The sequence below is a fragment of the Phoxinus phoxinus genome (assembly GCF_949152265.1).
Source record: "Phoxinus phoxinus genome assembly, chromosome: 15".
Classification (NCBI taxonomy): Eukaryota; Metazoa; Chordata; class Actinopteri; order Cypriniformes; family Leuciscidae; genus Phoxinus; species Phoxinus phoxinus.
Genome location: NC_136890.1, coordinates 11,853,983 through 11,879,360, shown reverse-complemented (window position 1 = coordinate 11,879,360; position 25,378 = coordinate 11,853,983). Strand labels below are relative to the sequence as shown.

The window sequence follows — 25,378 nt, the reverse complement described above, 5'->3', positions numbered from 1 at the left end:
ACCGATTATCTGATTGGTTAAAGCTACAGTTTCATTGCCATTCATTGTAAGCTACAGGCGCCCGCACTATCGATTCTGAAGGCCTCGAAGCAGATATATTTGACCCTGGCAACACATGATGACTGAAATATGATTGGATAAAAGCACTAAAATAAATATACACTACTGGAAGCAGCGCAACCAAGAGAAAAGCTATGAAATTGTGAGAACGGACCATTGGGAATAATTTAATACTCATTCATAAAAATATATTAAAGTGCAAGTCAGTGATTCTCATAGTGTTTAGGCCAGCAGAGAAGGCCTTGCTGGCCCTGACGGCCCACCACTGGATGATGGTCTTCTTGACGAGAGATTCAGAGACATACTGCAGCTGGATCATCAGACTGCATCTCTCACCATCACAAACACCAGTACTGAACACACTGGACTTTATAAACTTAGTGTCATGCTGGTTGATAAGGAGTCGAGCAAGATTTTCAATGTTACTGTTCATGGTGAGTTGTGTGTTAAAGTGAAATTTCTCCCTTCCTTTTAGTATTATGTTCTGTTAAATTTTGTTTACTCATTTTTTCCCCAGCTTCTCTTCCGATTCCTGTTATCACCGGTGACTCTCCACAATGTTCTTCATCATCTGAAAGCTCCAGATGTGTGTTAATGTGTTCAGTGCAGAATGTGACACATATGACTCTCTCTTGGTACAAAGGAAACAGTTCACTCTCTCTCCTCCATCAGTGCCTCTGATGATGTCATCACCACCCTCTCTCTACCTCTGGAGGTGAAATATCAGGATAACAACACTTACAGCTGTGTGGTGAACAATCCCATCCCATCAGAAACCAGACTAAACATCCCATCATTGCTGATCTATGTCAGCCGTGTTCAGGTACAATTTTATAATGTGTTTAATGTGCATCCCTATTTTGTGTCATTTCATGTGATATTAAAATCAGACCTGTGCTCACATTGTAAAAAACCCAGGGCTTTCCCAACAACCTCATCATCTTAAGAGCACACAGACACACAGACTGAAAAAGCCAAGTCCTATGAATTCTTGAACCTTTATTAGACCTCTTGAAAAAAAAGAGACCCTCACATCTGGAACTCACCCCACTGAATCCCCCCATGCCCAACACACATTACAACACACTTGAGGAATGTTACATAAACAACTGGTCTGTTTGTGTTTCTACAAAGTATCTACATAGCTCCCATCTCACTCCCAGTATTTAAATGCGTTATCCTCATCAATTAATCTGTCTCAGAGAAAGGAAATGAAAAGCATCAGATGAGAATATCTGTACAGAGAGGAACAGCGCTTATGAAAAAGAAGTATACTTCAAGTTCATAGTTTGAATATGTTGAATATATCATTTTAAGTATCACAATACACTAAACATAAAGAATCGATATAATATCGTAGCTTGACCCAGATATCTATATAATAATGAATCGGCAGCTTGATTCCCATCCCTAGGTAAGAGCTTTTAATGAATTTAATGTTACTTTAATATCCTAAATACTTATGTACTGTTAATAGATACTTTAAGACGTTTACTCAAGTGGTATTGGAATTGGTGACTCATTATTTTCGCAGCAAGGTATCTACTTTTACTCAAGTATGGTTTTCAGGTACTCTTTACACCTCTGGAAGAGGAGTGTATTAAAGCTACACTGTTGATTCTTAAGTTGATTCTTAGCAAAAACCACTTTGTTCTTTCAAAATTATATGTGCTGAAGCTCATTAATGTATAATTACTGTATCGTAAGCGTAGAATCTGCCATTTATAATACATACGGGTGAGCTGCTCGAATGGTGGAAGCCATGTTGCGCCTCCATCTTGAAAATACATTAGCCAAAGAGGGACATACCTGGAAATTCAAGCTTCGCCTTTCGCGTTTTTACACTCGGTGGCACCGTGACGAATGCGAGGGGGAGATTACTCGCGACTGCCGGTATATTTGTAATAATACGGCCACCGTAGGAGTTAAAACGCCCTCGGAATGGGAGGGGCTAGAAAGTAATATTCAGTTGGTAGTCATATACAATTTCACCGCTAGATGGGAGTAATTCCTACACAGTGTAGCTTTAAGTTGCAGTGCGTATGTGGCCATTTGTAAACTTTACGTTATGTTCAACACCATCGCCCAAACTACATAAAAATGGAAAATCCATTCTGAGAAATATTTTGGATATATGAAGCTTAGAAGGTTAATCATTTAAATGTTCATTTTTGTCCAACCTGCAAACACATTTATAGCTTATAAAGGTTTCAGTAAATGCTTGTAAAACTAGAATTAGAACATTTTCTAAATCAATCAGAAATTAATATTAATTATTAGTGAAGTGGAGGAGACATTAAGATGAAATTTTTTGTCTTTTTAAAAAACATTTTTAATTTTACTTCTAGTGATATAGTGATATTATGACACATATAACATAAATTTGGATTCATTATATTGCGTGGACAGCAACTGTAACTATGTCAGTAAAGGTAGTTGTTTCTGTAAATGCCAAGCTGTATTAATGTATTATATAAAAACTGTAATTAAATTACAATGCAACTTTAGTTCACCAGAGTTGGTGTAGAAGATATTGTAGAAATGAAACCTTGACAGTATGAAGAAATTATTTATTAGACAAGCGTCAGTCAATTCAATCAGATCTGTGTCTTTATGATCTCCAGATGTGTTTGGTGAGACAGATGAAGTGATCACACTGTCACTGTTTGAAGGAGATTCAGTCACTCTACAAACTACTAATGCTGAAATACAGAGACATGATGAGATACAGTGGAGGTTTGCTGAAGGCATCATCATAGCTAAGCTCAACAGAGCAGGCAGAGTTGTCACATATTATGACGGTCCTGATGGGAGATTCAGAGACAGACTGCAGCTGAACCGTCACTCTGGAGAACTGACCATCCCACAAACCAGAACCACAGACACTGGACTTTACACACTAAAGGTCATCAGTAATGAGACCTCACACACAAGATTCAGAATGTTCATCAGCGGTGAGTAGCTCAAGCCCTTCCGTGTAATCATGATTTTATTTACTTCTACTTTCTGAGAACAGTTTCAACTACAGTTTAACAGTCAATATGGTGAATGTGACTATCTAATCATTAAATAATGTTTTGTATCTGCAGCTGTTTAAAATAACTTGTGTAGCAGATTTTAGATTTATTTTTACAGAAACCTCAAGAAATATATTAAATAAATCAGTTTCAATTAGTAAGTGTATAAACATTATTATATTATTATTACAGTGTAGTTCAAATTCAATTAAGGTTTTTAGGCTGAAGATTCATTAAAGTGATCATTATTAATTAAGGAAGTAAGGTCTTGTTTGAACAATAATGTTTTCATTAGTAAGAAGTTTAACAAAAAATCTCTAGAAAGTGATATTGCAAATAAGCACATTGTACAGTATATTTGTGTAGACGAAACATTGTGTTACCATCATCAACAGCTCTTTTTACGTTCTGTGATTCATCTTGTTTCTTACTAATTTCACAGGTAACAACTAAATCGGATCCAGGGAATGAAGAGGCTGCCGGCAGCATTAGTGTGTTGACAGAATAACAAGGATCAACACAAACAGTTTTACTCAAATAAATAAAGATGAACTGAATTAAATGCTTTCACAGTTCACATTGATTTCTTTTGCTACTACACGTTACTTTTCTACACTTACTACTACATTTTATACCTACAGTACATGATTGTAGACCCAGATTCCAATCATACTGCACATACATGTAATATGACACATCTATAATATTATCTTACATATTTTCTGTTTTGTCCCCTGATCAGACCAGAATGTGAATCTGAAAGAATTACTGTCAGTCTCTGTTCATGAGGACCAAATTCAGATATGCTGCTCTTCTACAATGGGCTATATATCAGAAATAATATTTTTTTATGATCAGACTTTATTGCCGATTAGATTTTTGTTAATGTTTAGAATGAAAGACTAAGAGGAGGAATTTCAAATACAAGTTTTCAGTCAGTTTGCTGATATTTACTAAAGGTGCCAATATTTGTGGTGTGTTATCTGATCATTTCTGCCCTTTAGTGAACAGTGTTTAAAATTTGTATTCTTTAATCATAATATTCTAATCAATATTAATTCCAGTCATTCTAATTAATTGCATTACAATGTATATGAATGAGCATTACGAAATTAATAAAACTTTGCATTATGAAAATATTTGCATTGTACTTGTGTCAATTTATATGTACAGACAGACTAAAGTATAAAAATAATTGGGGTAGATACCAAGAATCAATCTAATAAAAAGAGTCCAAACCTCACAGACGTCAAGATGAACACTGGTTAGCATGAACACATCCCAGTCATTGATTATATGTTATTACAGACACCACAAAGTCATTTATATCACTGAAAGTTTCTGCTGAACATCACATACTTAATGGGTAATTACAAAGACTTTTCAGTTCATAAAACCAGCAGAAGTACAATTTGAATACAGTGTATGTGTTTTAAAATGACATATGAAGGAGATCGAGATATTACAAAATGTTATATACAGTCTCAAATAACACTGAAAAAATCTAAATGAATGATTGTTGTTAAGAGCATTTTGAGTTAGTTCCACACAATATCAGGCCTTAAAATAGTCTCAGTGCAGGAGAAAAAAGTACTTTTGAAAAAAACGCTTGATTGTCCTTTGAAATCTACAAATGCAAACAGATAAAGCGTAATAAATTAAACACTTAAAAGTGTACTTTGGATGTTTCCTTTCCAACAGTATGAGAAGCCAGATAACCAAATATCAAAATTGACCAGTGCATTAAAAAATAACACTGTTTTTGCCTGTTGTGTCTCATTGAATTCATATTAAAGCTGCAGTCCGCAGTTTTTCCCTCTTTGTCGCCAATCGCCATCCATGTTCGAAATATGCAATTGCAGTTATTCGCGGAATTATCAACTTTACGTGAATTGCGCGGATGAATCCAATGTTTTGAGGAGAATGTGCGGCTGTCAATCACCGTGCCGGTGTGGACACTGGCATTCGTAATCACAGATTATACTTTTTGGAAGTACAGTATGACGAATTTAAGAATATTCACCGGAAAATGTAATCTGAACAAGCAAGTAACATCCACTTTTGTTCTGACCAACTAGAGAAAAAAGCATTGCGGTAAATCGATCGCTTATCATATCACGTCAAACTGTGCAAATTATAATTTGTCCTCAAATTGTTAATGTTAACAACATCAGAATTGTGTGACTACATTTAATTCCCTTGTGTTCACATGGTCCAGTTGCAGTCTCTTTTTTTTCTGTGGCCAATCCGAAGTCCAGTCTTTTGCATTTTACAACGGTGATTGAATATCCAGTTGTCACTGGTGATTGTCGTTTGAACCTTTCTGGATCTGCCATCAAATTAATACGTTTAATTCTATCAAGTGCTGTGAGAAAAGGCTATAAATCTCCACCTCCAACATCCTCAAACGCGTATTAGCCGAGACTCCTCCTTTATGTGTACAGATGTGACGTGATACTATCCGAGACTCCTCCTATATGTGTACAGATGTGACGTAATGACGCAAAGACATGCTCAAATTTCCCACGGAAATCCACCAGTACCACTGGAATTAAAAACATTATTACAAGCTTAGCGTTTTGAATCGAGCTACGGCAAGCAGATAGTTTTGAACACTGGCTGGTTATGTACTTGCTCAAATTTATTTTGGATAATTTTTAACCCCAAAAAGTTATGGACTGGAGCTTTAAGAGCTAAAATAAAATAAAACAATTCACTGAGCTAAATAAGGTTAGGAAAGAGACTGATCTAGTCTGTATGTCACGGTTTCAGTGTTAAATAGAGATAAGCAGTACTGTATGTTTACCATGTTTTTAAATAAATCCTCAAGATTTTAAATTACTCGCAGACAGTAAACTCTGAATCTCTTGTATATGGTCACTCTTTTGGCGATCTTTTTTACTCTATAATGTCCAGAGTGTTCACATCTCATGTTTCTGAAGGTGGCACATAGAGTGGGCTCCAATTTCTAATGGGTTTTATTGGAATTAATAAATAACAGTCCTACCTCAAATGTTTTAAAACATTGTGTGCTTTAAAAAGTTGACTTCTGGTCATTATTCCTTAAAGTTCAGCTACAACTCACTGCCTGAGACGGTGTATTATTTTCTACAGATATTTGGCAATAGACCATTATAAAGATGACAATCAAGAGAGGGAGGTGTGGTTACTTCCATCTGTTACATGCAAATTAGTTTGGCAAACTAGTGCTTCAGGAACTGTCAAGCTCTGAATGAACCTGTGCATTACAGCTGTTATGGATCTGGGCTTTATTGAGGCAACATTATGCAGAGTATGAGATTAATTTAAGAGATCATTCAGAATGAAATCAGATGTGTTTTATTTCAGAGATGATGTTATTTTGAAGTTGGACTACATATTTAAAATGTCACAGATGACAGATCTCCTCAGAAGAGCCATGTTGCTGTTATTTCTTCTTGCCTGGTTTGGGAGCTTTTTCAAGACCTTGTACATATTTCCGTGGGATCTGATAACGATCTGTAATAAAAAGGAAAAATTGCACTCACACCAAAGCAAAAGATTGCAGGTACAGATATAAGCTGTTATATTACACTGTACTATACTGTACCTAGCAGCAGTTTGCCAACATGTTGGACCTGGTTTCCCTGGATCTGCACCAGGACTCTGTTTTTGGCCCCAGGGGAATCCAGGAGGACACAGCTGGCCTGAACCTGATGCTGCAGAGAGTCTGCTACCACAGCTGGGTCTAAACCAAACGCCTCCAGATTCTTAATCACTGTAACCTTAATAAATATGAGAATGAGTGATAAAACTGTATTTTACATTAGACACAAAATACAGTCTGTTTTAGTGTTGTCCAAAAGTACCGACTTCGGTACTAAAAAATTGTCAGTACTCAGCGCTGTTGAGCGGAAAAGTTAACACCTCTGATTGACCATTGTGTTCATGCACTCATCGGATATGTCTGTGATTGGCTACAATGATCAACACACGGGAGCGTTTGAGAGCACACAGAAGTGTTTGAAAGTAAAAAAAAAAAAAACACGGGAGCGTTTGAAAGCACAAGCAGGCGTCTATCAGCGGACCGGTCCGATAGACTCCTGTTTTCAAATGCTCCCGTCTGTATCTGTGTGTAAGCGCTCGGTGAAGAGCGTCATTGATGTATAGTTACAACATGTTTTTGAAACGCATATCATTGTAGACAACCACAGACATATCCGATGAGTGCGTGAGTACAATGGGCAATCAGAGGTGTTTACGATTCCGCCCAACAGCACTCGAAGTGGTAAATTTGTAAATTTCAATACCGACTTGGTACCGAATTCGGTACTTTTTGACAAGTCTGTTTCTAATAGTTTTGAAAATAAAAAGGGATGTTTCCAGTGACCACAAGATGCATTTTCAGATTTAAAAAAAGTGACGCGGTCATTAAATATCTCTTAAGGACAAAAAGTAGGACTGTCAATAGATTCATTTTTTTAAATTGGGATTATAGCGATCTTTGCCGAGATTAAGGCTAAATGTTTTAAGGCAAAACACTGGAATGAATAATTCACTGAAAACGCAACGCAAGTCTATTCTCTCTGTCATCTCTGATGTAACCAGCCTGGTTTTCTTTACATTGGTGCCGTTTTGGACTGATTGTTTGAATACATTTGCTTATTTGAGCATTGGACTGAACATTTCCCCGAGGTTAACAGCCTGAAATGCTCTGATTGCAAAACAGAGAAGTAAAAGGGTTAGAACAGAAATTTTCAACTATCAATTTTCTACTGCTTCAACTTATGTTATTGTAGATGTTCAGTGATAAACTCCCGACTTAAGATAATCTAACTGCATGATGTAAATTACATTAATGACACAATTTCACATGCTTCAGAAATGTATTTGTGTACAATTATTTTAACGCGTTAAGAAATTTAAATGAATCGCCCTCATAAAAAGCCAAACAAAATTTATTTAACAAAACAACAGGTATATTACCAAACACAAAAAAAAAAAATGAAAAAAAAAAAATGAATTCTTGTTACTTTTAAAACTACACGTGGTTACACTTATAGGACACTTCGGTAAACTGACTTCATATATCCACTAAAAACACCTTAAAAGACTTGGTTAAAAGTCAAACTGGCTGAGAAAAATTAAGGTAGTTCTGAAAAACACTTTTAATAATATTAATATTAAAACAATTAAAACAATAATATCAGATACAATATTATGTTATGTAATAAATCATAGATATGTGGCTCAAGCATCCAAATACTTTTTGGGGCCACTATTTATAGCCAAGTTCTTATAAATGGCTTCATACCTTCTTGTTGGATCCCCTGGAGGCTACAGTAATGTCTATGGACTCCATCTGTCCTTTCTTAACCACAGGAGGCTGACCTGGAAACAGCACCTCATGGCACGCCTGCATTCTGATGAGAGTCCTGCAGCGAAATTTGGCAATTCACATATTGCATAACAAAACGTTTCCAGCAGCCTTTAACTCACAGAAACGTTGTTTGCAAATCGGCTTTCTGAATATGCTTGTTAGCACGCTGTACAGCTAATGTGGCTAAAGTTACCATTGTCTCTGACAGTATTCACAGAAACCAGAGCTATGTCGTTAAGTTTTATTTTTAAGAAGTAAAAAGTTGTGTTTATGAATTATACACATGGTGAGCATTTTCGGGTTAAAAATAAAACTAACTACATAGCTCTGGACTCTGTGAATACAGTCAGAGACAATGGTTACAATTTAAGCAATAATGTAGGTTTTTTTATTGGTGTATTAAATATATCGACAACTAGGAGGTGCTCGAGGCATATGTTTTCCTTGAAGAGATATACATTGTTGTTTAAAAAGGAAAGTAACAGAGTGAAGCTCGTTTGTTGCGTTTTACCATGAAATTAGAGTTCCATGTCTTTATTAAAATCAACAGATTGATTTATCTCTTATCGTTCCGCCAGCAATTAATTGGAATGTAATTTTTTTATTACTTGGCCCACGGATTATCCTCAGTCTCCACGGATATAACCGCGATCCGCACATACTGTCAATATAGCGTTATTATGTAAAAAATACTCATTTTAGTTTAAAGTGAAACCATTGTAATCCTGATAGTATTCCCATGTTTTACTAAATTTACTTGTAATCTGATTACTGATTATTTTTGTATCCTGATTATGCAACGCCGCTACATGTATTCCGTTACTCCCCAAACCTGGTGACTACACACAGCAGGATTGTAAAATGACAATATAAACAGCTGCCATTAAATAAAGCTGAGAAATGTACATTATTTTTCTTAATACTGCTCCTGTTAAGACAATAAGAAAATTATGTGCTTCATGAAAAATAAAAAAAATAAAAAAAATTATGCATTTTTACCTGCTAAAGAGGTCATCCCATTTCAGTGTCTCCACTTCATGGTACTCAGACTTCTCCAGCAAACAGTCACAAAGTGTTGGGTTAATGTTAACATAACTAATGAACAAGAGAAGAGAGGAAGTCACTTTAATCCAGACCTTGTGAAATGTGCACTAGTACAGTACTTAAACCATGCAGTAGTTTGCATAGATCCATAAAGACAGACTACTGTTCAAAGGTTTGGGGTCAGTAAGATTAGTTACACTGATCAAAAAAATGCAGCCTTGGTGAGCATACTGTGCGTTCACACCGCCGTCGCTGAGAGCATCAAAGTCATTCATTTTCAATGTCGAGCTCCGACGAGGGCGGTGCAGCGCGTCCTGGACGATGTGGGCGTCGAGGAGAGTTGAAGTCAGGCCAACTTTATGGTAATGAGATATGACACGGATCGTCGGCAACCAATCGGAATGTAGTCCTCCGCTTGAGCGGATTCCAGAAAACGCAGACCTGTAAACTTTGGCTCCGACCACATTAGTTCCCATGCAAAATGGAGGAGATGTTGATCATGTGAATTTGATAAGGTGGTGCGCATCACTATTTATAGGCAACATTTTCGTGCTATAATGCTTGTTTTTCAGCGGGAAAGCAAATTACACTAGCACTTAACCATGAACACAAAAGCAACATGCCTTAGAAAACATGTCATTATAATTAAGTTCTTTCCATTGGTAAATTTCTTTCACATTTAAAAGATTTCTTGGTTAACTTGGTCAACACAATGGTCAGTCTGCACAAATAACGATCAACATGCTTGTTCACTTTGCGGCCCCTTTAAATAAAGTTAAAAAAAAACGACAAATCTTTCTACGGCGTTGTTGGCAGGGCGGCGAGAGTGAATTTTGACGTTCTCGCCAGCGGTGGTGTGAACGCACAGTAAGGTGGTTGTTGTTTTTTGTCAAAAAAACAAAAAAAAACTTACAGAAACTTATGACCAGTAGTGTACATTTGACTTAGAAGAAAAAGTACATAAGCTCACTTTTTGTTGGTTTCATGGATGAGTTCATTTTTCTTCACATAATCCGTGATGACATTCCTTACTTCACAAGCCTTTAGAGGCGTACCCTTTCTGAAACACAAAGTCACATGCTCAAAACCCTTAAAAACACACCAAAAAAACAAAAACAAAAAAAACCACACAACAAAATGTTTCCACTCGTTAACCTTTTCCTGGCGTCCTGAAAAAGAGGCTCCAGGCGTGCAGTGACCCCATATAGTTGTGTGATTTCAGGGGTCTGGAATTGGACCTCACAAGCCCCGTCCCCCTCCACAGACTCTTTCTCCGGCCCACAGTCCTTTGGTGTCCTGAAAGAACACAACCTGAAAAAAGTAGAGCAAGTTGTTCAAGAAAACAGCCACTTCCCTCAAAACCAAAGAACACTTGCTGGACATCAACAAACAAAACATCAACAGATATTTTATATATTTTTTAGATTATGCGTTTTGACTATTTAAATTGTATTAAAATATTTGTTACGTTTATGACCAATATATTAATAGTAAATGAATAGTTCAACTGCATACTCAGGGTTCCTCCAGTCAACTTCCACAATGCTCTCCACACCTTTACTCAGCTCCTTCACCTGAACCAGACTGTGATCTCTCTGCATGCACAATAGAAACTTAGACAGCTGGAAAAGAAGAGAGAACAGTTGTGATCTACTAAAGCAAAGATACGGCTACACCTGATTTACTAAAACCTCCCAGTCTGTGACCCGTGTACCTTTTTGTAACTTGATTTCTTGATATCTAGTTGCATTCCTCTAGGACTGAGGGGACACAAAATAGAAAAGAAAAATCACATTTTAAACTTGCCCAACCTACAACAACACAATGTATCCAGAATCATTTTTAACGTGTCATGAAACCCCCAATTTGACCAAATTGAATCAGAAATCTAGCTTTTTTTAGTGCAAATCAGCCTTAAAATATAATAATATAACACAAATGAAATATAAAAAATTATACAAATATAAATGTTTCAAGTAATTGTTAAAAAAATGATAATTGTAAAATATTATTACAATTTAATATAACCATTTCTCTTTTAATATATTTTAAAATGTAATTTATTCCTGTGATGCAAAGCTGAATTTTCAGCATCATTACTCCAGTCTTCAGTGTCACAAATCCTCAGATTTGCTGCTCAAGAAACATTTATTATTTTTATAAATGTTGAAAACAGTTGTGCTGCTTAATATTTCTTTGTGGAAACCGTAATACATTTTTCATCAGGATCTTTTTATTTTTTTATTTATAGAAATAATTTGTAACCTGATAAATGTCTCAACTGTAACTTCTGATCAATTTAATTTGTCCTTGCAGAATAAATGTATCAATATAATAGTGATCCAAAACTTTTGAATGGTACTGTAAACAAACTTTGGGCCATTGGGTGATCCAGTGTGCATTCTTGCTCAAACCATTTCTATTAAATGCATTTATTTGTCAAACGTCTCTGATGTCTCAGTCTTTGAGTGAGTTATACATTTCAAAAATGGTAATAGACCAAAATAAAATAAATTAAATAATGCCATAAACTAAAAGGTTGAGCTTAGGAAATAAAGGTAAAACATCAGAAGATCTACAACAGAGGCTAAATTACCAGCAGGACACCATGTGTTTGCTCAGGAAGGTGCTGGTCAGTAGTGGGAGGTCGGACTTTTTGACTTTAGTCTTGAGTGAATGGAGAAAACATTGCAGCAATAACTCATCCATCTGCTCTGTAATAAGAGAGACATGAACGTCAACAAAGAAAACACCTACAAAATGGATACATGACAGGAAGTCAAAGACATTTCACCCTGTGGAGATCTAGAATCATCCTCTTCTCCATCAGTGTCTTTTCCCTCTTTATCCTCCTCCAACACATCGTGCTGATCCAGCCTCAGCTCCTGCATGCTCCGACAGGATGCTTCCACTGCAGCTGGTTTAGAGCCGTCCCTCCCCTCGTTCTCCTCGCATTCCTCTCCGTCTGTTTCTCCCTCCTCCGGTGCTGGACAGTTAGTGACCGGTATAACCGGAGGATGTGTCTTATCACCAAACGCCCTGCAGAAAATTTAAGGAAGATGTCTGTAGACAGTTAATGTTTTGAAACATTGTTATTCATAAAAATAAATCATGAGAACATGAACTTCATCACTGCATTTGCAGGAATTGTAAAATCTTTTTTCTTATTAACTGAAGTAGCCTAACGCAATATTTTTACTCTAATAGCTTATCTTTCCCCACACATATGAACTGTGATCATGCAATAACGTTAACTTTACATCGCGATGCTGAGCTACAGTGAAATGATAGAAAAGACATTATCTGTTATAGCAATTCGACTCATTCGCGCAAACTGGAGTAGAATGAGGCTCGGGTCTACCGTGCCGCACTAAACACCGCGCCGCGGGACCTCTAGACGCGCATAAACGCGTCTTTACATTGAAATCACTCGCGCCAGACGCTCAAGAGTGAGTGAGTAATCATTTTAAAATAAAATTGACTTTAATCAAACCACGGATCCGTGATAAGTTTTGTGATCCGTCTCGCCACTATAGCACTATGATCACTTTGAGGGGAGGATAAATTTATCCCCACCGGGGATAAAAATAATTAAGCAGAGGCAGGGATACATTGACCAGAAAGGGGGAAATCCCACACATCCCCCCGGCAAATCGCACCCTTCTTTATTCGTTATATATTTTCTGAATTATGTTCATTGTTAGATATCATCATCAGATGATTCAACAATAGGGAGAGGAAGAGGTAGAGGACAGAGAGGCAGTGGATCAGTGGGATCTAGGCGAGGAGGTGGACGACGAGGAAGAGGAGGAGAGCGAGAGTCAGGCATACAGTTCTATGCACGTAGCAAAATATTCACAACTTGAGCTAATGGATTGTTTTTGAAAAAGGAGAGCTATATAAAATTAGCCACATAAGCGACATTAACTCTTGTTTTCTGTAATCTACGGTCACGTTTCCTTTTACGTTCTATTTTTGACTTTTTTGGCGACAATGTTTTCCTCTCCTGTGGCGCGGCATATGTATGGTCCATAATAACAATGCAATCCAGACTTTTAAACTTGCCGGTGCAGTTTCAAGCGCCTCTCACTGCTCTGCACCTGCGTTTCTGCTGGTTTAAGTCACGTCACGTGACTGGCTGGCTCTGAACGAAAACGCGTTGTGGAAAAGTGTTGGCTTAGTACTTTTTGTCCCTCTCTGCTATTATAGTTTTGCAAGATGGCGGAACTACATGGAAGCCTCCGTGGACCTACCCGTCCCATGTATATAAAGATAATAACTTCTTCATTTATAAGGATAAGTCAGATAATTGACCGAGGTATTTGTACACCATTGAGGACATATTTATGAATAAAAATATTGATTTTAGATAACAAAATACCTAAAAAGATACTTAGTGTCCCTTTAAAATAAAGTGTTACCGTAGATTGTAGTACACTATTAGGTTAGGGTTAGGTGTTAAGGTTTGGGTTAGTAGAATAAGTTGACATAAGTGTTAGTGTACTTAAAGTTACTTATAGTCAGTAGAATGTGTGCTGGGGAGCATCACAATAAAGTGTTAGCAGATATTAAACAGTCTACTAATACTAAAATGAGTTGTTTGACATGTAAAGTAACTTATAGTCAGTAGAATGTCTAAAGTGAACCATCACAATAAAGTGTTACCGAAACAAAGTCTTATCATAAGCCTTCAATTTAATTACAAAATTCAAACAATAAATACAGTTTTGGCAGTCTTTATAAAGTGGAGTGACAGATTGCTGTGGCGCCTCATGGAGTGCATGTGAACTGATCAACTCTTCCTCTTTACTTCTAGTTACAATATATATCAAATCTCGGGTGTGTGATTGTTTATCATTGCAAAATATAAACTATATTATCACAGTTTTATCCACAGACAGTACACTTACATTACTTACTTTAGCTTATTTTTGTATGATTGTATTAATATCAGACTTCATACTTTTAATGATACTGAATTTAAAAAATACAAGCCAAAAAAAGTGTATATATATATGTATCTTATATATGTATATATGTATATATATATATGTATACGTATATATGTATATATATATACACACACAGTATCTCACAAAAGTGAGTAAACCCCTCACATTTCAGCAAACATTTTAGTACTGTATATATTCTCAAGGGACAATACTATAGAAATTAAACTTTGATAGATTTTAGAGTAGTTAATGTGCTGCTTGTATAACAGTATATATTAACTGTCCTCTGAAAATAACTCAACATACAGCCATTGTCAAAATAGCTGGCAACAAAAGTGAGTACAAAAAAAGTGAGTTACTGACTTTGATGTCTTTGCTAGCAGCTGTTATGCAAGTAAATTCTGCATTTTACAAAGCTATAACTGCCTACATGTGCCTGTTTACACCGGGCACGCGCATGCCCAGTGTTGATGAATGGTCACGTGATCTGCGTTTTCAGTCGTTTCAATGTGGACGGAGATCAATTCTAATACGTAGCTAAAATGCTGGTGTGGTATTCGTTTTAATTCTCCGTTTCTAAACTAAAACGCAGTAGTGTGGATGAGGCCTTAGTCTCATCAGACCACAGGACATGGTTCCAGTAATTCATGCTCTTGGACAGGTTGCTTTCACCAAACTGTTTGCGGGTTTTCTAGTGAGCCAGCTTCAGAAGAGACTTCTTTCTGGGACGACGGCCATGGAAAGTGACTTGTTGCTGTGTGCAGTGTATGGTCTGAGCACGGACAAGCTGACCTTCTGCTTCTGCAACCTGTAAAGCAATGCTGGCAGCACTCACGCGTCTGTTTTTTGAAGCCAGCTTCCGCACCTGACGCACAGCTCAACTTCTTTGATTGACCTTTGCGAAGCCTGTTCCAAGTGGAACCTGTATTGGAAAACCTCTGTATGACCCTGGCCTGTACTTTAACTCAGTTTCAGGGTGTTACCAATCTACTTATAGTCTAGGTCAACTTTGTGGAGAGGAACAATTCTAATTCTCAAATCCTTAGTGAGTTCTTTGCCATGAGATGCCATGTTGAACATCCAGTGGTCAGTATAACTGTACTCAAAGCACAAATTTGAACTGCTCTAATACAATATACACAAATGTGTATGGTCCTGTCAAGCAGACAAAAACGTGAAAATGATGAATAGGTCATGTGGCTTTGCCTGGTTAAACGATGTACTGCTATTATTTTTTTGACAATAATGGCTGTATGTTGAGTTATTTTCAGAGGACAGTTAATATATACTGCTATACAAGCAGCACATTGACTACTCTAAAATATATCCAAGTTTCATTTCTATGGTATTGTCCCTTGAGAATATATACTAAAATGTTTGCTGAAATGTAAGGGGTGTACTCACTTTTGTGAGATACTGTATATATGCATTGCATCCCTATTTATTATCACCAAGCTCTTTGTATTAAGTTGGATATACAAGTATGTCCAACTTTATCCACAAACATACAGTATATTCTCATAAGGCGATAAATAGGCTAATGCATTGCATAACTCTAATGCTTGATTGCTTGTATTGTCTCAAAACGCCAACTATATTATCAGCTCCAATCTGCTATTTGCGACTATAAGGCTTGATGATATTAAGGTAAAACATTAAATATGCTTTGAAACGATGTGTATTGTGAACACTGCTATACAAATAAATTTTGACTTGACAAAGTGGTCAGAAATGGAAGTCTAAAATGAACTAAGACAAAATAATGCTGTAATGCAAAGCTCACCACAGCTGGTCCATGTATGCGTGTAAAATATTCACTCCTTTCCCCTTCATTCCACTGTTCCTCATCTTAGCACTCGATACAGCTGCTGTCCCAACAGCCACTGGTGCCCTTAAACACCAAAAAGCCACAAAATAACAATGTGTTCATGCATGCTACCGATAAGAGAACATTATTTACAAGCATTTTTAATAATGAAGGCATTTTTATCAGCGAGAGGCATGGTACATTTTTAGCTTAAACACATGTATTCCCAATGGGATGAATGAAGATCTGTCACTAAGTTGTTTCTTGTAAATGTAACACTATGCATGTATATCTTATGTTCATTCTGTATATGTATAATGAAATGTATAATGTATAACAGCCGTTGTTTTTCATTAATGGTCTAATTGAAACATTGGTGACACCATTGGACTGTTTATTATTTTAAATTTATTGGTTGATGTCAATATGGGTGTGTCAATGGGTGTGGGCATATAAGATTGGTTACACTGTGATCTTGTTGCACACTGAAGAAGGCACGCGCCGAAACGCGTTTGTGCAAATAAAAAGATAATTTATGCATAGTGCGGCCTCTCTCCTGTTCTTAATAATGAAGGCTCCACATCTCAACATCATTCAAAATGCTACAGACGCTGCTGAGGAGTTTTGCCAAATCCCGTTTATAATCGCTATCACAAAAAGTTGCAAATCTTTACCCAGTTGTGGTATCTTCCACATGATTCAAGATTTTAAATCCAATATGAATAATGTTAGGCCCCGTTTACACCTGGTATTAAGATGTGTTTTTGTTGGATCACAAGGGGACGACGCTAAATACAGGTATAAAAAGTTGAGCTTGTCCACTTTTGAGCACTTCCAGAGGTAGTTGAAAACGCATTCGGCCATGTTTCTTTCGTAGTGTAAACACTCAAGTGGTCGAATGTGTTCGAACAGCCACAAAAGACTCTACGCCTACTGACCTAACGTGTAAACATTAAAGGAAGTGCGCTAGCCAGACAGGATTTTAACTTTGAACGCAGATTTCAGCATGGTCTTACGGCTATCAGAGCAATAACAAAAGTTGCTGCTCTCTATGTTTTTGGAATGTACGCCTCGTTCATATGCAAATTGAATGAACTTATTTTGTCCATTAGATTGAAAGATCTGAGAAAAAACAAACATTTACCCACCCATAGACACTCTCCTCAAAGAAATTAGGACAGAAGTGGTTGAAAGTGGACCAAAGAGAAGGATTAAAACAGCAGGTGTAAACGGGTATGCGTCTCCCTCGTCGACTTAGTTATCTGATCAACCAAAGCGCATCTTAATACCAGGTGTAAAAAGGGCCTAAGAGTGAAATGTGGTGGGCACAGGCAGCGTTACCTGTTCATCACTAGAGTGACCGCACAGCAATCGCCTTGGTCAACCTCAGGAAGGCCACTAGTGGATACCACTACACCAGGCAACATGAGATCTGCAGGAGCGAAATCAGTCAGACGTGTTCTCTGAGATACACTGATGCAAACTAGCAAACTATGTGCTGACCTGCTCCACCAGATAACTTCTGCAGAACAGGCGGCCACGTGGCGAATGCTGGTACCATGGTGGGACATCTCCACAGTGTGTACACTGAGAACAACAGGCAAAAAAATATTAGCATCAGGATTCTCAATAAAGACTGATGGTGACCTGCAGACTCACCTGTTGGGAACACCTGTTTCTCCAGCTGAAAGAATATGGGATTTTTATGGAGGACGTACAGAGTGACTGCATCTCCTTTATGTGCGTAAATCTTCACAACATTCAGCTCTTCTTTATTTGGGACGAGCTCATTTAGTTCCTCCACTGACAGAGAAGGGAAAGCAGCAGAAATATCTGCTCTCAGCTTCCTCCTGTATGGGCAGAAAGGACCACAATGATAAGGCATACACAAAAAATGGAGTAAGTAAAAACGATTCTAAGATCCTGAATAATCATGGGGAAGTGCTATAATGCACATTTAACATCTTGAAATGTACATAATTATCTAAAAATCATGCGAGAAATACTACTTATAATTATTATTTACCTTTTCTTGAGTTGTCTCTTTTAACAACTAACGTTAACTAAACAAATTTATAAACTTTCAATATTCCTATAACAGATATTTCAAAAGGGAAAACAATCACAGGGCTTTACCAAGATATTATGATGCAAAGAAAGCAAACAATACAGTATCAAGAGTGACACAACAATTATAAGAGTATGAAATCACTCAGAAACTTAATTTCTCAAGGCGCTTTATGTAAAGATACAGTAGATGATCTTGAATAAGTAAAAAGAGAACATACACACAATATACAGTTATAATAATCATGACATGATATAAGCCAAATTCACTATTAAATCTGTGATATTGATTCCCGAAAATACAATGTGCACAAAGTAGAGCTCAATGAAACTGAATTTGTCTACACAGTTGATGACAGATTTACTAAGCAATAGTTTTTCTTTCAACTTATCTTTAAAAATGTAAGTTAACTGTTGGAATACCTGTCAGATCCCTTGATAACGGTGTTTGATTTCACACGAAACGCTTTTGCAAACATCTCGGTATTCTAAAGAAGTATTTGCAAGAAGCCCCTTAAAATCACCAAAACGATCAACACTTCTCTATTTCCACATATTATAAAATCTAGATTATTCGAGTAATCATCTGCTGTGCTCTGAGCACAGTGAGCAGCATGCGCGTGCAGCGCCGAAACATGTCCGGCTGGAAATGATCGGTGTGTGTTAAAGTGGCCTCCAGACCAGACCTTAATATCATTCAAGCTTTTAACTGATTGTTGGTATATTTTTGGAAGAAAATACAAACGCAATGTGAGTAATACATTTTGATTATGATTTTTTTTTGTTAAAAATAAATAAATAAAATAATAACAATAATACTATTTTTCCCAAACCTCGATCCATACCCTACATAAAAAGACGTCAAATTGCGAGTTCTCTTTCAATTCGGACTTTTTAACTCGAAACTGGGAGTTTTTAATCTAAAGTCTGAGAGGAAAAGTCAGAATTGCCGGATAAACCTCCATAAGAGAAAAAAAAGTCCAAAATGTGAGATAAAAATTACATTTATTTATTTATAGTTTGTTTGTTTGTTTGTTGATTTAGAGATGTCTGTGTGAGACTCCTTCCATTCAGTTAAATATATTCAAACCAGCACTGCTAATTGGATCCCTTTAAAATCCTTTAAGCTGCTTAAGAAGTCTTCACTGCTGCACAGAGAAAAACACCGTCTACCACTATGGTAGATAATACAGCAAATAAAAATGATGCAGTGCTTCCCGGTGAGCTGCAAGAGGGTCAGCATCAGATTGGCACTGCACTGAAATCCACACTGAAGATAAAGAAGAAAGTAATAACTGAGGAGTATAAGCTTGCAGGACAAGTGCTCGGGATAGGCATCAATGGCAAGGTCTGGGAAATTTTCCAGAAGAAAAATGGCAAACACTATGCCTTAAAGGTAGCTATCTATTTTGTTCATGTATATATATTTGACAGCTTCATAAATTAATAGGCTACATATTGAAGCGAATGAGGTAAAAATGGGTGAATGTTTCCTCACTAGTGTCAATAATGTTTGTTAAAGTCTTGGTTGTTACTGTATTATGATTGATAAGTTATTCACAGTTCATTAAATTAATTTATCTCCTGGTTATATAGGCCCTACATGGTCTTTTTGATTCTAAGTCAGTAAATATTGAAGTGTTTAACGATAGCCTATATATGTTTCTACAAGGCTTTTGGTAAAGGGGATTTGTTATTCCTAAAAAAACATTTCCACACTACAAAATCTAAAGGTACCGCATATTATTATGTACCCACGGAACTTTGAATATTTCAGGTGCCTCAAAACATTTTCCATTAGTTACTTGAGGAGCTATAACAGTCTTTTCAGTTCTCCCAAACGCATGGGATCCATTAAGCACGTAAGCTCAACTTTGTAAGTTCCTCAGAAAAATGCCAAGACATTCTTCTGAGGCAATGCCATGTGGTAATTTGTGGAACCCCATACAGGCTCAATTATCTTTTTATTTTTTTACCCAGATTAAATCTTACACTCTTAAAAATAAAGGATCCAAAAACATTTATCTCCCACAACAATGCCGTAGAAGAACCAGTAAGAACGGTTATCAGGGCAGTAAATAGAGAGGGTACATTTGGAGAGAATACAGAATGGGCTGAGAGTATAAGTTTATCCACAGACAGAATTCTAGTGACTCTCTGAGGTTGAGATATCAGGACAAACTGCAGGCCCTCCAATTTACCTACAGTAAAAGGGGGTCACGGATGCTCCAATAAATTCATGGAGGCAAAAGAGTAATTTAACTGTGAAGTTGGCTGTTCTTGACGCTCTTCGCTCACTTTCAGATATTGCGGGACACCCCTAAGGCTCGACAGGAAGTGGAGCTTCACTGCAGGGCATCAAGCTGCCCACATATCGTTGGAACTGAAGATGTCTTTGAGAATTACTACCAAGGCAAAAAGTGTTTGCTTCTCGTCATGGAGTGGTAGGGCTTGCTAACACACTTTAATCAAATTGTTATAAATAGTAGGGTATTAAAACAGGCCAATTAAAAAATTATATAAAATTATTATTGTCACTATGAGATATTGTATTTAATTTTTTTTAACTGATATCTAAAATATTTGTTAAGTCTATAACAAAAAAAGAAAGTGTGATTAATGAATCATGATACTGCATTCCCACTATGTGTTCCTTCTACAGCATGGAGGGGGGAGAACTCTTTCGCCATATTCAGGAACGTGGTGATCAAGCTTTCACTGAAAGAGGTAGATCCTTTCTTCAAGCACATATGCACATTCAACTAAACACATCCCAGTTATTCATTTTGTTTTTCTTTTCCCCCTTTTCACTCCACACAATGAGTAGAAGCCTCAGAAACAATGAGAAGCATAGGAGAAGCTGTCGAGTTTCTGCATGGTATTAACATTGCGCATAGAGACCTCAAGGTGAGCTATAGCCATTATTATGCATCAGTAGACTGCATTGTATTAAATTATACATTACTGTTCAAAAGTTATTACAGTTTTTACTGTATTTTAGTTTGTTTGATCAAATTTTTATATCTGGTTTACCAAAGTTATTAGTTGAATTTAAAACTAAACCTTTTTGATAAATGACAGAAAGACGACACATAAACAGTGCTGAATGGCTAGTGTTTAAACTCTGGCTGAGGTTCACTATGTTGAAGTATAATTAAGGCATAACTTTATTATACCCACTTTGTAAAATTGCTTGTATTCCTGTGAACATTTGGCCTTATTTAAAACCATTAAAAAACCCTCCTGAAGATTCCCCCATTTATTACTTGTTGGGTTAGTGTTAAATTATCAAAGAAGAAATGATAAATTATGTGAAAAATTAGTTTCTTGCTTCTAGAACCTAATATATGTATATATTAAAAGTTAACGATGTAGGGCTTACAGTTACAACACACATCATTAAGCTAAATTCCCACACATATAAACAAATATATTTTTATATTTCATTTTCAATCATCTCCTAATTGGCAGCCAGAAAATTTACTATACACATCAAAACGTCCGGATGCCCAGCTCAAGCTTACAGACTTCGGATTCGCTAAAGAAACCACGTCCATCAACTGCTTGACCACCCCGTGCTATACACCTTATTATGTGGGTAAGCAGACAAGTCAGGTTTGAGTTTCATTTGGTATCATGATACAATGAAATTAAAGCGAATCCTTCTCTTTCAGCCCCAGAGGTGCTTGGTCCAGAGAAATATGATAAGTCATGTGACATGTGGTCATTAGGAGTCATCATGTACATCCTGTGAGTGGTAACATTCTGATGGCTATATAAAATCATCACATCGGTTCTATTATGACAACCATCTGAAGATTTTTAGCATGGTAATGGATATGACAATGTTAATGTATTTGGTCTTGGTTGAATAGATCTGCTATGCTGCTGCTGTAGATTATTGCTGTTGTTGTAGATTATTGCTGCTGCTGCAGAGCAAGTACAGGAACTTGCTATTGCCAATACATACGCTGATACGCTGCGGTGAGTATGTAAGACATACTGCTGCTGCATAAATAGCATATATAAATTATCCATAGCAGATCTAAACAGGTGGAGCTAGGGAAGGTGGAGGGTTTCGGCAGCAAACTGCTATAGTGAATGCTAACCAGCCATTTAAATGTGGTAAGCAGCAAGCTCATTGGCTGCAAATACGACATAAACCAATCAGCTTGTGCCAAACATCATCAGTTTGCATTAAGGACCTATCAGCCTCCGCCATCTAGAGTTTCATGACAGAACTAGTCATTGCTTCATATCACTCTTAAAAATAAAGTTTCTTTATTGCCATTTATGGTTCCATGAAGAACCTTTAACATCCATGGAACTTTTCCATTAAAATAAAGGTTCTTTATAGTGGAAAAAGGTTGTAAATGTTATAAAAATGATTTTCACTTGAAGAAAAAATGTTTTTTTTACTGGGAAAGCCAAATTCAAAGTTCTGTCATGAAACTCTAGATGGCGCAGGCTGAGAGTTCCTTAAATCAATTATCTATAATCACATCATTCTCTACAGGGCACAACTGATTGGTTCCTGTTGCATTAGCAGCCAATGAGTTGCAGTGCACTTTCAGCTCCACCTGTGTAGATCAGCTATGGGTAATTCATGTACACTATATTGTGCAGCAGCAGCATGTTTAACATTCTCACAGAAGTGTGTATGTGGATGTATTGGCAGTAGCAAGTCCTGTAATATCTCTGCAGGAGCAGCAATAACAGCAGCAGCGTAGCAGATCTAGACCAAACATTTTAAAGCAACACCAAATAACTTTTCCTCTGCGGTCGCCCTACAGGTTGGAAGCGGAATTGTCCGCTGTCGTAAATAATTTAGCCTAATGTCGCACGCACGCACGCTCGCTGTTTATCCAGCACCGGTTTTGGAATGAATGCTGTCCACAGACAAGGTAGAGTATGATGAATGATTTTATGAAAGTATGATGTATTCCGACATCAGAAACGAAGAAAAACAAAATAATGACTATTGTAACGCTTGACGTAAAGCAAGTCAAATTTGTAGTTTTCTTACTGTATGTCTTATTCGAACTACAGAAACGCGACCCGATCTGGCAATCTTACATAGTGTGGTTATAGCAGAGCACCGCAAAGCGGAGGCATAAGTGCCTTTCACCCGACTTGATGAACCACTGACCCGATTTTGGAAACATTATTTTAAGGTAAAACATCTTCCTTAGTGTTGCTTTAACATTGTCATATCCATTACCATGCCAAACACTCTGAGAGCTGTCATGACAGAACATGGTTCTTTTATTTGGCATTGCGACGAAAACCCCCTTTTGGAACCTTTATTTCTTAGAGTGTACAGCTATGTTACTGTTCTTTAATTCACAACCAACATGTATGCTCTTAGGTTGTGTGGATATCCACCATTCTACTCAAACCATGGCTTAAAACTCTCACCGGGAATGAGAAAACGGATACGGAATGGCCAGTATGAATTTCCAAACAATGAATGGTCACAGGTGTCAGAGGAAGGTAATTTTATAACACGTATTACTGCATTATTTTGTTCGACATCACAAACATTATGCGATAAGATATTTTTCTTCATTCTGCAGCAAAGCAGCTCATTTGCCAACTGCTGAAAACAGATCCTACAGAGAGAATGACCATCACAGAATTCATGAAACATTCTTGGATCAATGTGAGCATTAGCCTTTGATTTTTTAATCTTTGACTATGCAAAGATCTTGCAGATCAAGAGCACATTTAAGTAAATGGCAATTACATTTTTTTTGCATGCTGATTGATAAATTATAATGCTCTTATATAGTTATTTTTAATTTGTGCGTCTCTCTCGGGATCTATGCAGAAGTCAATGAAGGTTCCTCCGACACATCTGCACACGAGTCGGGTTCTTAAGGAAGAGAGTGATGTCTGGGATAAAGTCAAGGTCTGTTTTGTGTTTTCTGTATCATATATTCAAATATGAAAAAAGTTCAAAAGTTTGGGTTTAGTATGAGCATCAGCAAGGATGCTTTAAATTGGTTGAAATTGTACGATTTTTTTTTTAAATAAATGCTGTTCCTTTGAATCCTGATTTTTTTTTATAATTTAAATTGTAATGTTTCACAATATTACTGTTTTTACTGTATTCTAGATTAAAATACTATAAATACTGCATTGCTGATCATAAGAGAACTCTTAACATCTCTTAAATAATCACAAAATCTTACCAACCCCAAACTATTGAACTGTAGAGCATCAGAATCAATGATCATACTTTTCTGAAGTCATTTTGGTAAGTCTATTGTGTGTGTAAATGCACAGGAAGAGATGACTAACGCCTTAGCAACATTAAGAGTGGACTACGAACAAATAAAGATCAAAGCGATCGAGGACTCGTCCAATCCTCTTCTTCTGAAGAGAAGAAAGAAAATGGCAGCTACAATGAAAGAAGCACCAGGACTGTGACCAACAAATACCCAAGTGGACACATGCGTAGATCTTGAACACTGACAATCTGAAAGATCACTTTATAATACTTGGAGAATGAGGGAACAAAATGGACCCTTTAATTTATTCTCCATTTATCATTCAATGTTTGCAGTTATAGCCTGAATAATATCTGTGTTAATGTCTGGAAGGGTGTCTGCGGTGTTGCAGTTTTGATGATTATTTTATGTATATATTTTATGTGTATTATATGTTTTCAGTCAGATTCTCTTAAGTTTTGGTTCTTGGAACCCGTTTAATGCCTTTTGTGCACACACGAGTTTGGGATCGGTAAGATTTAAGTTTCTTCACCAAAGCAAAATATAGTAAAAAACGCAATACTGTGAAATATCATTAATTTAACATAATTGTTTTCTATTTTAATTTATTCTAAAATTTAATTTGTTCCTATGATGGCAAAAACACGTCTTCCTTGACACATGATCATTCAGAAATGCTGATTTTTTGCTCAAGAAAAATTTATTATTATTATCAAGGTTGAAAAAAGTTGAAAAACTGTGACACTCACGAATATGATATAATATAATATTAAATATAATATATTAAAATTGAATACATTTTTTATTAAAAACCCAATGAAATGTGGGTTACACTTTAT

General features: G+C 36.6%; 2 protein-coding genes and 1 long non-coding RNA gene across 5 annotated transcripts; 2 read left to right on the top strand and 1 right to left on the bottom strand.

The window, feature by feature from the left end:
• Positions 1–349: 349 nt before the first annotated feature.
• Positions 350–3,556, top strand: LOC307011981. The gene is made up of 4 exons (XR_013800540.1): positions 350–494; positions 578–883; positions 2,685–3,014; positions 3,520–3,556. It is a non-coding gene; the product is annotated as an uncharacterized lncRNA (long non-coding RNA).
• A 2,844-nt stretch (positions 3,557–6,400) lies between these two features.
• On the bottom strand, positions 6,401–18,987 carry eif2d (eukaryotic translation initiation factor 2D). 2 transcript variants are annotated; one of them, XR_013800470.1, is made up of 15 exons: positions 18,730–18,971; positions 17,899–18,089; positions 17,743–17,826; positions 17,581–17,671; positions 16,216–16,323; positions 12,275–12,519; positions 12,077–12,194; positions 11,195–11,240; positions 10,996–11,102; positions 10,636–10,791; positions 10,451–10,540; positions 9,436–9,531; positions 8,371–8,491; positions 6,667–6,804; positions 6,401–6,575 (listed from the first exon to the last, which is right to left on the bottom strand). XR_013800470.1 is itself a non-coding variant. In XM_079637722.1 (15 exons), exons 1-15 carry the CDS (start codon positions 18,783–18,785, stop codon positions 6,505–6,507), a joined length of 1,755 nt encoding a protein of 584 aa, XP_079493848.1. In that variant the 5' UTR covers positions 18,786–18,987; the 3' UTR covers positions 6,401–6,504. The 2 variants fall into 2 exon arrangements, 1 of the variants encoding a protein (XP_079493848.1); XM_079637722.1 differs by having other exon boundaries at positions 6,667–6,841; positions 18,730–18,987.
• Positions 18,988–19,371: 384 nt separating this feature from the next.
• On the top strand, positions 19,372–25,076 carry mapkapk2b (MAPK activated protein kinase 2b). Of its 2 annotated transcripts, none has more exons than XM_079637539.1 (10): positions 19,372–19,702; positions 20,611–20,750; positions 20,969–21,033; positions 21,131–21,213; positions 21,778–21,904; positions 21,981–22,056; positions 23,675–23,799; positions 23,883–23,968; positions 24,137–24,217; positions 24,595–24,870. In XM_079637539.1, exons 1-10 carry the CDS (start codon positions 19,484–19,486, stop codon positions 24,736–24,738), a joined length of 1,146 nt encoding a protein of 381 aa, XP_079493665.1. In that variant the 5' UTR covers positions 19,372–19,483; the 3' UTR covers positions 24,739–24,870. The 2 variants fall into 2 exon arrangements, with proteins under 2 accessions (XP_079493665.1, XP_079493666.1); XM_079637540.1 differs by having other exon boundaries at positions 19,375–19,702; positions 21,134–21,213; positions 24,595–25,076.
• Positions 25,077–25,378: the final 302 nt, after the last annotated feature.